At 39.4% G+C, this 15,276-nt stretch overlaps 1 protein-coding gene across 1 annotated transcript; it reads left to right on the plus strand.

Moving 5' to 3' along the window:
* The first annotated feature begins 6,511 nt into the window (after positions 1–6,511).
* Positions 6,512–14,693, plus strand: chia.1 (chitinase, acidic.1). The gene is made up of 12 exons (XM_061687565.1): positions 6,512–6,595; positions 6,842–6,898; positions 7,270–7,299; positions 9,842–10,046; positions 10,369–10,425; positions 10,516–10,681; positions 11,654–11,778; positions 12,027–12,150; positions 12,916–13,098; positions 13,304–13,420; positions 14,102–14,228; positions 14,381–14,693. Exons 2-12 carry the CDS (start codon positions 6,880–6,882, stop codon positions 14,587–14,589), a joined length of 1,362 nt encoding a protein of 453 aa, XP_061543549.1. The 5' UTR covers positions 6,512–6,595; positions 6,842–6,879; the 3' UTR covers positions 14,590–14,693.
* The last annotated feature ends 583 nt before the right edge of the window (positions 14,694–15,276 follow it).

Consider the following 15,276-nt stretch of genomic DNA (forward strand, 5'->3'; position numbering starts at 1 on the left):
TTTTCTTGATGGTGTTGCCTTAATTTTATTGAGTGTCAGTAATTTTAGAAAGTTCATAATTGCACCAGAAGAAGATGAAAAAACGGTTTGGTTCCCACAAAATGTAAATATAAAGCCATCATGCTTCATTGTAATATATTCCCTGTTTAATATTTATTTAATATTTATGTCTTCCATCCATCCATTTGCTACAACTTTTCCTGTGCAGCGTCATAGGTGAGCTGTAGTCTGGCGAGTGTAAGGTAGAGTACACCCTGGTCAAACAACCAGTCAATCAAGGCACAGATAGAAAAACAGCTATCCACGCTCTCATTCAACTATGGACATTTAAGTGTCTTCAGTTACACCAACAAGGATGGTTTTGGAATGTCGGAGTCCCTGCAGAATACCCACACAAGCACTTGGAGAAAATACAAATGCCACACAGAAAGCACTGAGCCGACACTTAAACCAAGAACCTCTGACTGAAGAATTTGTGTTGGAATTGTCCATGCGTGCTTGTTTGCATTATTATACATAATTTCACAAGGCCTTTAGTATTGTAGTATTGAGGTTTACCAGTAGATAGGTTTGTCAACCAACCCATAGAAAAACATTAATAGTCGGCCTAATATGCAATTATCATGTTGCCCTTGAGCTTTTTCAGAATAGTTGGACAGAAATTTGAAGGGAGACGGTTAAGTGGTTCAATACATATTAAATAAACACCCTGTGATCGTATTTAATGTGTGCATTTTTTAAAATCTGTTCATCGACCTCATTTTCTGTCATTTAGTTGTAGATCAGTACATAGCGCATAGCTGAAAAGTGAGAGGGCCACATATTCAAAGCACAGATAAGATAACTGCTCAAATGATAGCGTTTAAAACAGGAGCTGCAGTCTAACTTTTTTATTGTCCTACTGCTTTTCCTGTTCAGGGTCACTGGACGATAGTCAATCACAGGGCACGTGCAAGTGAAGCAACAAGCAATTTCACAAACTCAATCACCTTAAGATAAAGGTGTATGCAATGTTTCCTTGGGAGAACACATTTAAACTTAATAGGAACGCCTGTGGTTGGATTCCAACTACTGTATTTTCATCCAGAATTGCCCTCAACTTGTGTATCTTGTGCTTATCTTGTAGATATTGTTCAAGTGTGATTTGTTTCTTTCTTTTGGAAAATCTAAGCAAATTGTTACCAATCACCTCTCAAATACGTTCCCTAATACAGAAAAATAATAACACAACACTAACCTCACGGTAGAAACTAAATGAGAGGAACGCAAAACAGGTAGGTAAAACATAATTAGCACTTCTATGGAGGATAATAATATCCATATCCATCCATCCATCCATTTTCTGAGCCACTTCTCCTTACTAGGTTGTGCTGGAGCCTATCCCAGCTATCATCGGGCAGGAGGCGGGGTACACCCTGAACTGGTTGCCAGCCAATCGCAGGGCACATACAAAGAAACAACCATTCGCACTCACATGCACACCTACGGGAAATTTAGAGTTGTCAATTAACCTACCTTGCATGTTTTTGGGATGTGGGAGGAAACCAGAGTGCCCGGAGAAAACCCATGCAGGCACAGGGAGGACATGCAAACTCCGCTCTAACCAGTCCCTCACCGTGCCTAATAAAGAACAACTAATGTTAATGATAAATGCAATTCTTTCCAAGTATATGGGTCGTTTTCATATCATTCGATCAATAACAGTAAAAACATGTACAAAAAATTATATATATATATATATATATATATATATATATATATACACACACAGTGTGTCTCCTATGTTGAAACAGCCATGATTGAAGTCCTATTTTTAAAAAGTTAGGATTTAAAATTTTAGGCACTAATAGTAAAGGCAATCAAGAGACAAATACACTAATTTCACTGCAGTCCAATGCAAATGTAATCTGAAAAACAAGATTTCTTTAACTTGTATGGGAAAATTTATAAATAATGGGATACAAACTTTTATTTATGAAGAACATCCATCCATTTTCCATACCGCTTATCCTCACTAGTATGCGGGTGTGCAGACGCCTAGCTCAGTTGACCCTGGGCGAGAGGCAGAGTACACCCGGATCGCAAGGGCACATATTGACAACCATTCGCACTTACATTCACACCTGCGGACAATTTAAGTCTTCAATTAACCAATTACCCTTACCCTATGAACATCCATCCATTTTTTTCATATCGCTTATCCTAACTAAAGTCGTGGGGTGTGCTGGCGCCTATCCCAGCTGACTCTGGGCGGACTGGTCACCAGCCAATCGCAGGGCACGAAAAAAAAAAAATACCATACCTTTCCCAGACAATTTAGAGGCAGATGTGCTTACCAGTTGTTCACCGTGCCACCCTTCTGAAGAACAACTTTATTCAATAATACTATAACTCAAAAGCAGCAGACTGGTGTTAAAATGTGATAGCATTATACTTTCAACAACTGACAAAGTAATTGTGAAGCTAAGCTTTGGAAACTAGAACTGCAATGTCTAAAGAACATCCATCCTTAAGAATGTATTACGTTCTGCATCAGTCTTATCCCAACTTGAATTCTGCCACAGCTTTTTTGATAGGACCCACTCACAGAGCAAATGAAGGTGGCCCACTGAAATATACCTCTTGCGTAAAGGTAAAGACAGAAGTCCATAACGGTAAAGACATAAACAGCTTCATGAAAACCGTGGGCATTAATGATCCTAACTACTTATTTAATCCATTACACTCTGGTTTTTGTACATTCATAATAATGGTCAAGACTTTTTTTTTTCACCCGTCCTGTTTCGCTGCATGGCCATGTAGAATAGTGGATCTGTATGCATTTTACGGGAGTTTGAAATACTCCCTCTGCTTATTTTTATTTGTTTTTTATATTCTGATGTTTGTTGAAAATGCAGCCGAACAGAAAGGGGTTTTAGGGGACACACCGAGGGACAGAAGGGAAAAGGGAAATAGGGGTGCGAACCACAGCAGAACAATGGTTAGTCGAGATATTTGACTACAAGTAACATTACAAAGTCAAATCGTGTTCTTAAGATGGGGTGACACCGGTGAGGACATGCAACAACTAACCAATAGGACAAGATGAGAGAGGACAGAAAAGGGCAGGGTAGGACAGGATATGGGAAATGAGCAAGGCAGTGCTACTGATGAGTGGTGTGGTGCAATGCTTTTATAGTGTCTCAGCACCTATAAGAACCTGTGAGTTGATATCCGAATACAACCTGTGTTATTGTGTGTGGTCCGAGCACAAGCAAAACCTATAGCGTGTCTATGGAACTTATTAGTGAATGAACACCATATCACTTGCATGTTCGTCAACTGGTTGCTGTGCTGGTACATCGAGTATGGGTGGGCCTGAACCCCTCCACCCGCAACGGGGCCCATCGCTAGCACGCCCATCCCGTGGGGGACCCAGTCAGGCGGATCACATCCACTCCCCAGGACCCAGGGTTGTCCCCCAGTCCAACCGAAATGCTCCCCACCACTGCCACCTCCCTCGGAGAGTATGGGGCCCCCGACCACCACTGCAATGTTGCAAAACCATTGCAATAGACATACACTTGTTCTGACATCTTTCACAAATAAAACCATCTATTTTGCTGTCTGCTACTGTGTTAATTGAAAAATGGTTGCCAAATCCTGGCACTTCTGATCACAGATCCTTCTCGTGTATTGCCAAAAAATAATGAGGCTCCCTCCAGTAGCATTAATGGTAACAACAGCTTGAGCAACTTTACTATAGGAGGATCATTTGCAAAAGAACCAAAAAAAAAGAGACTCTGAAGACACTAACATTCATTTGTGTAGTTAGCATCATCAGAAAAATTTTGCGCATCATGAAACTTAATTTGGGACACATCATTATGTGTAAAGACATGTTGACATTAAAAATGTGAAAAATATAATTTAAGAAAATTTTTTTGCTTAGAAATTATTTCCATTTAAAATACTAGGTATTTGAAGTATTGACATTTGTTATTGTCAATACTTCAAATATCCGGTAATCCGGTACTTATAGCAGTAAAATTAATTGATTTTCAAAATGAAATTCAGTGGGGTATGGTTTTACCATTAGTGATCTAATTATATGAAAATGGCCCAGATACAAAATGCCGCTAGGCCAGCGTCAACTCCCTCTGGATCCCTACAGAATACTGACTAATGGAGAAATTAAGTGCAACGGCAAGCCTTGATAGCTAGCTAACATTGTGTTACATGTTGTTATGTCTTTGTTGTTACAATGATTTGATGACAATGTTAGTTGTAATTAACAATTTATGTGGTGTAGATTTATGTGGATTATACGAAATAGTAATTGTCGTATTTTACGCTTCATAATGCGCTACACATTTTCAATGGGAGACAGGTCTTGACTGCAGGCAGGCCAGTCTAGTACCAGCACTCTTTTACTACGAAGCCACGCTGTTGTAACACGTGCAGAATGTGGTTTGTCATTGTTTTCCTGAACTAAGCAGGGGCGTCCATGAAAAAGACGTTGCTTGGATGGCAGCATATGTTTCTCCAAAACCTGTATATACCGTTCAGCATTAATGGTGCCTTCACAAATGTCTAAGTTACCCATGCCATTGGCACTAACACAGCCCCATACCATCACAGATGCTGCCTTTTGAACTTTGCGCCCATAACAGTCCGGATGGTTCTTTTCCTCTTTGGGCCGGACATGACATCCAGAATTTCCGAAAACAATTTGAAATGAGGACAGAACACTTTTCTCCTTTGCATCAATCCATCTTAGATGAGCTCAGGCCCAGAGAAGCTGGCGGCGATTCTGGGTGTTGTTGATAAATGGCTTTTGCTTTGCATCGTAGAGTTTTAAGTTGGATTTACAGATGTAGCTGTCATATACTGACCTGCATTTCCATTATTGGAGCCGGGAGGGCGCTCTGTGTCCTCTCGGTCCCCCCTCCCCTCCCTGTTTTCAGCACCCGTCTTCAATCAGCCTCATCACCACCGGTGTATATAAGCCTGCCTCTTCCTGGAAATCCTCAGTGGCCGACTGGTTAGATCAACAGCCTCACAGTTCTGAGGACCTGGGTTCAATCCCTGGCCCCGCCTGTGTGGAGTTTGCATGTTCTCCCCGTGCCTGCGTGGGTTTTCTCCGGGCACTCCGGTTTCCTCCCACGTCCCAAAAACATGCATTAATTGGAGACTCTAAATTGCCCGTAGGCATGACTGTGAGTGCGAATGGTTGTTTGTTTCTATGTGCCCTGCGATTGGCTGGCAACCAGTTCAGGGTGTATCCCACCTCCTGCCCGATGACAGCTGGGATAGGCTCCAGCGCCCGCGACCCTAGTGAGGAGAAGCGGCTCAGAAAATGGATGGATGGATGATTATTTGCTAAAGTTTATCAGTTTGAACATTAAATATCTTGTCTTTGTCGTGTATTCAATTAAATATAGGTTGAATATGATTTGCAAATCATTGTATTCTGTTTTTATTTATGTTTAACACAACGTCCCAACGTCATTGGAATTGGTGTTGTAAAAACAGCATTTTAAGTTCACTTGGGTTACAGTATATTTGTCTGATATTTACATTTGTTTGATGTTCTTAAGCATAAAGTGGGGAAATGATTGAAAAATATGAGCATTTGAGAAGGGGGGGGGCAATACTTTTCCTACAGTACTGTATCATAGTATCTATGTACATAATCTGGATTGCGCTTCTTGATTGATAATTTTTTGTAGGTAATGGTAAAGAGGCAGGATTTAAATAAGTTTTAACATCCCACTAATTTTTAGATGGGCAGTACACAGTGTATAGGATATTTATATTGTACATTTGTCTTTTTTTTGTTGTTTTTTTCTTCTGCATTTGAAAATGAAGTTTAATCAATTAAATATCAGTATTTGATTGGATAATTAACCATTTGAAAACGTGTGTATTTCCCTTCAAGATGAGAATCTGATAAGAATGAACCGAGGGGCTGGGGGAGTGATTGGATGTGTAAATGAGATTCAGTGGTGTGTCTGTAGTTATTTTTTTTAAACGTGTCTCTCTTACCACACCAGGCAACTTTATTTCTTACTCGGGGATACCAGAAGGGGGCTCCACATACAAAGTGAACTCTGGTCTGAGGAAATTAAATAATAAGATGAGGATGGTTAACAGAATTAAATTAAATTATTTGTGGAAGCGAAATAAAATATACGAGCCATACATCCCGATCAGAGTATGTCACAATTCAACCACACCTTTGTAGTGTATTCAATTAAATATAGGTTGAACATGATTTGCAAATCATTGTATTCTGATTTTACGTTTTAACACAATGTCCCAACTTCCTTGGAATGTGGTTTGTATCAGCTATTCATGAGATTGACGTAAGCCATATGTACAAAGACAATGTCTCTATTGTGAACTACTCTACCCACTTCCTCCTAACAATTATGATGACTGATAATGGCTTTATGTGACCTTAACTCACTGTGAGCTGATATTCGATCAAAAAGACGCCCACTCGTCTTTATCATTTGCACTTTGCTACCATCAATAGTCATTAAGAAGCAAAATATAAATTTGACCCAACTGGCCAAACTCTTCACTGGTTCTTTGGATCCTCTTGGGGAAGGTAAGGATATCATCATCATATCTTGATGGTCATGAATCATCAATATTAAGTTGCTAACTCCCTAAGGCCAAAAGGACATCTGTCAATGAAAAGTATTGTTTTGGTTATGCTCCAGCTTTCCGTGACAAAAAATGTACTGTAAATGTTAAATCTTAACCTGAAAAATTAACACAATCTCCGCAGCAGTTTTTTCTTTAGAGAAGTATTTTCCCCTCATTTTCATTTACAAATCTTTCTCTCAATTAGTTACATAGGTCCACCACATTGGCTTAACAAACAACACAATGGTGAAACTTCTTACAGGTAAGGACTTTTTTTTTTTATATATCTGCTAAAGATGTATATTCAAATAGCATCTCAAAATATCAGGACATAAACAAATTATTATGGGTATATTTTAACCCTACATGCATAATGGACAAAAATAAGGTTGATATTTTAATTTATTAAAATGTGAATATAAATTCCATTATTTTAATATTATCAAACATTGCCATAGTCCTTTTTGTTTTTGTTAATAATTACTGCTTTTATGAAATTAATTGTGGATCATTTTTCACATTTGTTTTCGGGAGCATCTTTTTGAAATACTGTATAAATAAACTGCGCTCTGCTCCCATCAGCTGAGCATGCTCTTCACATATTAATCCTTCCTGTTTCCTTTCTTTATGTAGCCCTGGGTGTTCTCCTAGCTCTGCACATAGGTAAGTAATTTGCATGATTGGCTAATATTTTACCTTGTCAGTGGGGTCTTCACTGTACACTTACATCCATCTTCACAATGTAATCAGAACCAAAACGAGAGCTGTATTTTTAAAAGAATTGCTGATATAAATAAAATACATTAGGAAAGTTTAATTTGTAGCCTGCGATTGCCTGGCGGCCAGTCCGTGGTGTACCCCGCCTCTCGCCTGAAGTCAGTTGGGATAGACTTCAGCACATCCGTGACCCAAGTGAGGATAAACGGTATAGAAGAGAGTTGGATGGATGGCATTTGTGTTGCACTTTTCACACTTACACACAGTGCCCCAATAGGTAAGTTGTAAACTGTACATTTACAACTTAAAAGTCTAATTTATTTTTTTACTTAAGTGCTATGTTAAGGTAAAATTACAAAACATTTAACTATAAAAGTGTTATAGGTTAGGTTCATGCTTAAACCTGTTGTGTATGGTAGAATGGGCATACAGTATGCTCTAGTTGGTGCACTTTTATCCTCACTATTATACTCATATCAGTGGTACTCCAGCTTGAATGGTGCCCTATGCATTGTTGTTCCCTGTAGTATTAGTACCTGAATGTGTTTTACTTGCGTATGTGTAGTGCTGTCATTTTGTTTACACCTTGAATAAGGTTAGTATTCTGTTTAGTGATAATCAATAAGTGACAGGGATGGGAATAATTTGACTCCCCAGAATCACTGGGCGTAGGCTAAACAAAATTATTTTTCCGATGTACACTAATGGAATACGGATCTGCATAAATCCTACTTGTCCTATTCATTCTAAACGTGCAATTACTTCATCGATGGCATCGCCACACATCTCTCACACTTCCACAGACAGTTGTGGAAGTGTGACATTGCATACATTGTTAAAATATATAGTAAGAAATATATATAGCACAGCAAAGAGGCATTTGTAGTTTATAAAATTAATTAGTGTTGGAAGTGAAAGAAAATATATGAGCCATACATCCCGACCAGAGTATGTCACAATTCAACCATGCCAGCAGCAGTGTGTGTGTGTGTGTGTGTGAATAGATCAATTTACATCACATTTGTGCATGCAGAATCACAGAAAAATATATAAATCAGATTATCGTAGGGATTAGAAAGGATAATGAAGCCTTGGAAAAACTAGGAAATGATCACATTTCCTGCTCAGTGAGAGACAACGTCGGACTGCACGAAGATAGCTGCAGCGAGGACACACATATTAATGCACATACTGTGCAAGCACTTGAACGGAACGAAGGAAAAAGTGATAAGAAGTCTCCTGTCCTTGTTTTGATAAATTACTGTAGTTCCAATACGTTGTGCATCTTGGGTAAAAAATGTGTGTTTTAAATGTTTTTGAAAGCTGATCCTGCATTATTTGTGCATACGCATGGTCTGAGGAGGTTCTAAATTTGTTTGCAGTGTACGAACAAAAACAAGTACGATCATATTGATGAATCACAGATTTGTAAATCAAATGTGTGTACGCATGATCCAAGCATAAATATGTGCGTATGCACGGTTAGTGAATGAGGGCCATAAATACTGTACTTTAATATAGGGGGGGAAATACTACCTAAATAATGAATGACTCAAATGAAGTTAAATACAACTTAACTGTCCTTAACAAATGTGCAGTACTGGATGAAAAATATGTTTAAGTCACTATAACCTTTTGCACAGTTTGAACATTTCATACAGTGATTCCTTCGTGTACCTCTAGAGGGGTGCCTGTGGTGCTTGTGGTACTAGTACGACACTGAGAATCACTAATCTAGTTATTTATAATGTTTTGGTTAAATCACTCAACTACACAACTGTAAACCACAACCACAATAATATACATATTAATACCTCTCTGACAATGTCAATCAGAAGTGAGCATTACTGAATTCATCGACAATATTTGTTTTCATCTTTGATTTGCTTTTTTTGTACCTCATTAGATTGTGAACATACAGTAGACTAACATTCTCGTTGGGGTGTATGTCCAATCACATACAGTATGTGTTTTATATGTGTAGGACACACATATTATCAATAACATCATGACTTAAGCTTTGTTTTACAAGTAAGTGGTAAATATAGCATTCCAAAAAGAGAATTCCCGTTATGCGCTACAAAAATACAATTCCTCCCATTTGGACAATATATTCATAAACAAGCCATGGATCTTAGTTGTGATTTGCTTTACATTTCCCCGGCTTTCTCGTCACAGCTGCCACAGTAAGGCAGATTGGCTAATAAACAAAGCAAAACTGCACTTGTTTTATGATCGACTGATATATAATTTCATCATAGCATGACTATGCTATGATGAAATTATATTTGTTTAAAAGTCAATGTATGATAAGTGTATGGCTGTATGCCAGTGTCAGCCACTCATTTGCATTTCGATTTTAGTATAGTTCATTATTTTATGTCAAAAAGTATATTTTTGGAAGAGGAAAACCTCTGACGAACAATTTATGGAACCAGTTCTCTGGGAACAAATGCAATGACAACATCTCTGTTCTCTCTTCTGTCAGCTTCTTCCAGTAAATTGGTGTGTCACATGACCAACTGGGCCCAATATAGGCCTGGCCATGCCAAGTTCACCCCAGACAACATTGACCCCTTCCTGTGCACGCATGTTATCTACACGCTTGCCTCCATCAACAGCTTCAACCAAATCGGCACCATTGAGTGGAATGATGAGCACCAGTACGCCAGACTCAACAACCTCAAAAACATGTGAGATACAGTATTGTGGTTTCCTCATGGCTTTTAGCTAAACCTGTATACATATGATTTCAATAGCGGCTGTATCATCATAAATCATGAAGACTTACAGTAAAATAGGGTATAATCAGTGAGCTGATGATGTGCACAGGATGTTAATGTAAATAATATAAAAGCATAATAATAATAGTTATAATGATAATAATTGTAACACAAATTATTATAATTATTATTATTACCAAGTATTGTTATTTTTATATTAGCAGCATTAACCCTAAATAGGCCACTCATTGAAATACTTCAAAAATTAATATTGTCAATTATCGTCTCTTAGTAATCCAGCACTAAAGACTCTGCTGTCAGTTGGAGGCACAGTCAATGGAATGAGCCCGTAAGTAGCATTCCCAAAATCCATGATTTCCTTTAAAACACAATAAATGTTCCTGTTCTTGTCATACATTCTCTTTCTTGGTGCCACCAGATTCATCGCCATGGTTGCCAGGCCAGAGAGTCGCGTTGCCTTCATAAAGTCAGCCATCGACTTCCTGCGAACACATAACTTTGATGGTCTGAATTTGGCTTGGGAATATCCGGCACACAACGGCAGCCCACAGCAGGACAGGGAGAGGTTCACTTTGCTGGTTAAGGTTAGCATTACTCTTAACTTTCTGAAAGCTAAAGAAATATGAGTTAGCAATTTACTCAAGTACAAAGTCCTTGTGCTAAATAAATTGTTGTATGCAAATATAGTTTCCAATCCATTGCAAAATGTCTTATAAAACCTGCACCAAAAATATCATCTTATGGTCTAATCAATGTTAAATGTGCAAATGTATTCATATGTTTAGGTCTGGTACACATTTAATAATTTCTCAAATCTTAAAAGATTGTTTATCTGACAGACCCCACACATGAAGATTAAAAAATAAATAAATCAAGCATTTCACAGTTTTGGTCATACTGTGTGTGGTGTCCTCTGATAATCTCAACACAGTAAACATAAAACATAAAAATTCTGTTCCTCCACCGATCTAGAAACAATTCCTCAAAGGGAGAAATCTCGCATCATCGCACACGATCTAACAAAAACGAAGAACAAACACTTCCGATATGTGGCGTCTTTGTTTCTCAAGTGTTTCCAAAGGGACCGCAGACAGGCATGTTGTAGAATGGTGATGCCGTCAAAAAAGACTTGCTTTGGAAAATATTTCTTGCTGTTATACAAAAAAACAACATCGGGTAAGACATTTGCTTTTATGTATGGCCTGCCTTGTTCATCAGTCATGGCGCTTTGATTGGCTACATTCTGTTCCATGTCACAACTCCCTGAGTCATGGCTCGGGATTAGTCAGTTTTTCCCACACACGAAGCTCTTTGCGATCGAGGAGCAAATGTTTGTTGGGCGTGGTGAGGCCGGACCTTTGCGATACGATTGTGGACCGCCATAAGTCTGTCGCCGGGGGGAAGTGGTGGGTGTGCAAGCCATGCCCATTGGATGCCCCCCCCTCCAGGTGGACGCCGCAATGTCCGCAAAAATAATTAATGATAAAAATGATTAAAAAAAAAACAGAGAGACCCACAAATGATGATTTGAATTGTTCTGCTGGTTCTGTCACTAGGAGCTGGTTGCAGCTTTTGAGAATGATGCGAGGGACTCCAGAAAGACTCAGCTACTGCTGTCAGCCAATGTCGCCTCAATCCGCGCCACCATCGAAAGAGCTTATGAGGTCAACCTGATTGCACCGTAAGTCAGAACTCACTCAACTCACTCTACTGTATAAAGCTGCTAACCAACATAAGTATTAATTAGATCCAGGGAGACATTTCAAATGATACTAAACCAAGGAATATCAGATATGGTACACTGATGGGTTATGATGAAACATTAATGGGAATAAGGAAAGTACAGAAATTGAGACGTGTAATTTTCAAAGAATATGAAGTGGAAACGTTTTGGTGTGTACTGAAAGATAAAACTTTGAAAACCAACAGATATTTAGACTTCGTCAACCTCTTGACCTATGACTTCCATGGACACTGGGAGGCAGCTACCGGACACAACAGCCCTCTCTACCCAGGTTCTATGGACTCAGGAACACACGTTCATCATAATATTGTAAGAAACACACCACAACTCGTCCCCACCACCCAGCTCATGTAGTTTAGCACTCTTGGTTCACCTCCTCACTCTAAACGGCAACTCAATCAACATAATGTTGAAAATGTACTGGCCTAGGAGTATTAGATTCACAATGAAAAGAAGCTTTCTCCCATTCAATCTACCGCGGTCGATCCCTCTAGTGATGCTCCTATTCGGCTTCTGTTCTGGCGCTTCCATGTTATCCGTACAGCTCATTGTAGCTAGGCTAAATGCAAGCTTCCTACAGCGGCAAAATATTTTTTTTTTAAACAAACTTCACGGAGATTTCCGTGAAGCTATGATGTGTTCATGTGCAGAGACTATGGGCAGTAATATGAATTAAGTCAAGATGGTGTCGGCCGGAAACAAAGGCTAAACGCACAGGCATGGGGAGAACATGCAAACTTCACACAGGCGGGCCTGGGGATTAAACCCCGGTCCTCAGAACTGTGAGGCAGACGCTATAACCAGTCGGTCACCGTGCCGCCTTCTTATATATATATATATATATATATATATATATATATATATAGATGATATATATGTGTGTGTGTGCGTGTGTTAAATACTGTAGTTACATTATATTGTAATTATAGCATAATTAAAAGAATAATTCTCTTTATATTCTCTTTGTCTCTTTGAGTGAATAGTTTGGATCAATCAAAAACTGTTAAATATGATGATTTTTTTATGTTGACATAACTCAAAATGAAAATCAATTTGAAAATTTGAAAATTCTAGAACTCTTCTGTCTCCTATTGGTTGGATATGGGAGCACCAGCAGAGAAGCTGCTCCTGGGTTTCCCTACATACGGAAGAACCTATCACCTAAGCACTGGTGCTACTGGCCTGGGAGCACCATCAAATGGACCAGCTGACGCCGGGCCATATACTCGCACTGCTGGTTTCTGGTCTTTCTATGAGGTATTATATTTTAGTTCCCAAAATTTGAATTTTTTAAAAAGAAAAATCTAGCTTTGATAGCCTGTCATTTACTGTTGTTAATAATAAAATATCAACTGAACTTCTCAAATGTGCTGGTCCAAAACTGGATACGTGAAGGTAAGGATGGAGGACAATGTATTGGACAAGGAGCTGATCTTGGATTGTTTCCATTTCTTCTGTGTAGGTTTGTGACTACATCTCCAGTGCTTCTGTTGAATGGATTGATCAACAGAAAGTTCCATATGCCACCTCTGGCAGTTCTTGGGTAGGCTATGATGACCAACACAGCTTTTCATTCAAGGTACCAAGCACCATTATTTGCATCTATCCATTTTCTGTGCTGGCTTTTATGCTGAGGGTCACGACAAAGATGGTTTGCACATTTGCCTCAAATCCCATAATGCAATTGGCATACTTCTTCATATGTCTTAATGAGAGGAGCTATAATTATAGGAGCTGCTTCTGCCTGCATGTCTGGTTATGTCCCAAAACACAAGGAAGTGATTTTTGTCCCAATCATTCATCCATTTTCTGTACTGCTTATCCTCACAAGGATGTGCTGGAGCCTATCCCAGCTATCATCGGGCAGGAGGCAGGGTACACTCTGAACCAGTTGCCAGCCAATCGCAGGGCACATATAAACAAACAACCATTCGCACTCACATTCACACCTAGGGGCAATTTAGAGTCTTAAATTAACCTACCATGCATGTTTTGGGGATGTGGGAGGAAACCGCAGTACCGGAGAAAACCCACGCAGGCACGGGGAGAACATGCAAACTCCACACATGCAGAACTGTGAGGCAGATGCGCTAACCAGTCGTGCCGCCTGTCCCAAGCATATCAGAGTTTTTATTACACTATCTTTGTTTGAATATTCATGTCAGTCAGTAGGCCAGAAAGGTATTCATTGGATTAACATTTTATTTAGTTTAGTGCTTTTAGCTCTCTAACAGTTATTTTGACCTTAATCCTATTTTAGGTTGAGTGGATGACAGGCATGAACCTGGGAGGTGCTCATGTTTGGACTCTTGACATGGATGACTTTGCTGGATCCTTCTGTTCAGCCGGCTCCTATCCTCTCATCAACCACTTGAGGATGTCAATGGGTGAATATCGTCCCTTGGCTTGCTTACTGTAATGGCTTCCATATCAGTTTACTGTTCCATGAAATGTGACAACAGTGAAGTTGTCTACTCGCAGAGACAGTTTCCGTGAATGTGAGTTATTTACAAAGCAATTTACATGTCTGACTCTGCAGGCTTTCCCCCTAAGCCTACCACCACCCCGGCTCCGACCACTACCAGGGACCCCATCGCCGATTTCTGTCGTGGCCGCCCCGATGGCCTGTACGAGAACCCAACTGACAGCAACACCTACTTCCAGTGCTTCAGGGGAAACACCTACCTGCACCGCTGCCAGCCCGGTCTCATCTACTGGGACTCCTGCAAGTGCTGCAACTGGCCTTAATACACAAAGGTTGAAATAAACTATTTGGATGAAAGTTTGCAATGCTAAGTGCACACCTTGACCAAAAAACAAACCAAAAAAAACAATAGCTAAATCTCACTGTCATTGACTCATTAAAGAAAATAAAAAACAAACACTTGTTTAATGACTTTTAATTTCACATTTTGTCTACTCCAGAATGGGGTATTAAATATTTGAATCTGTCATTTAATTTCTGGTACATGTTGTTGCCATACACCAAAAAATAAAAATACATTTTAAAAAGTAAAAATAATTAAAAAAAAATAATAAAAATTATATATATATATATATATATATATATATATATATATATATAATGGCTCCTCTCGATGTGAAGGAGCAACGGCTCTAACTCTGAGATCCTCCCGGATGACCGAGCTTCTCACCCTATCTCTAAGGGAGAGCCCGGACACCCTGCGGAGGAAACTCATTTCGGCCGCTTGTATCCAGGATCTCATTCTTTCGGTCACGACCCACAGCTCGTGTCCGTCCATAGGTGAGGGTAGGAACGTAGATCGACTGGTAAATCGAGAGCTTCGCCTTTCGGCTTAGCTCCTTCTTTACCACAATGGATCGATACAAAGGCCGCATCACTGCAGATGCACATGAACACAAATATTTAAGCAGAAGTCCAGGAATAGGTTTTGTCAGGCTCAAACAACCTAG

This window comes from Phycodurus eques, chromosome 10 (genome assembly GCF_024500275.1).
Source record: "Phycodurus eques isolate BA_2022a chromosome 10, UOR_Pequ_1.1, whole genome shotgun sequence".
Lineage (NCBI taxonomy): Eukaryota > Metazoa > Chordata > Actinopteri > Syngnathiformes > Syngnathidae > Phycodurus > Phycodurus eques.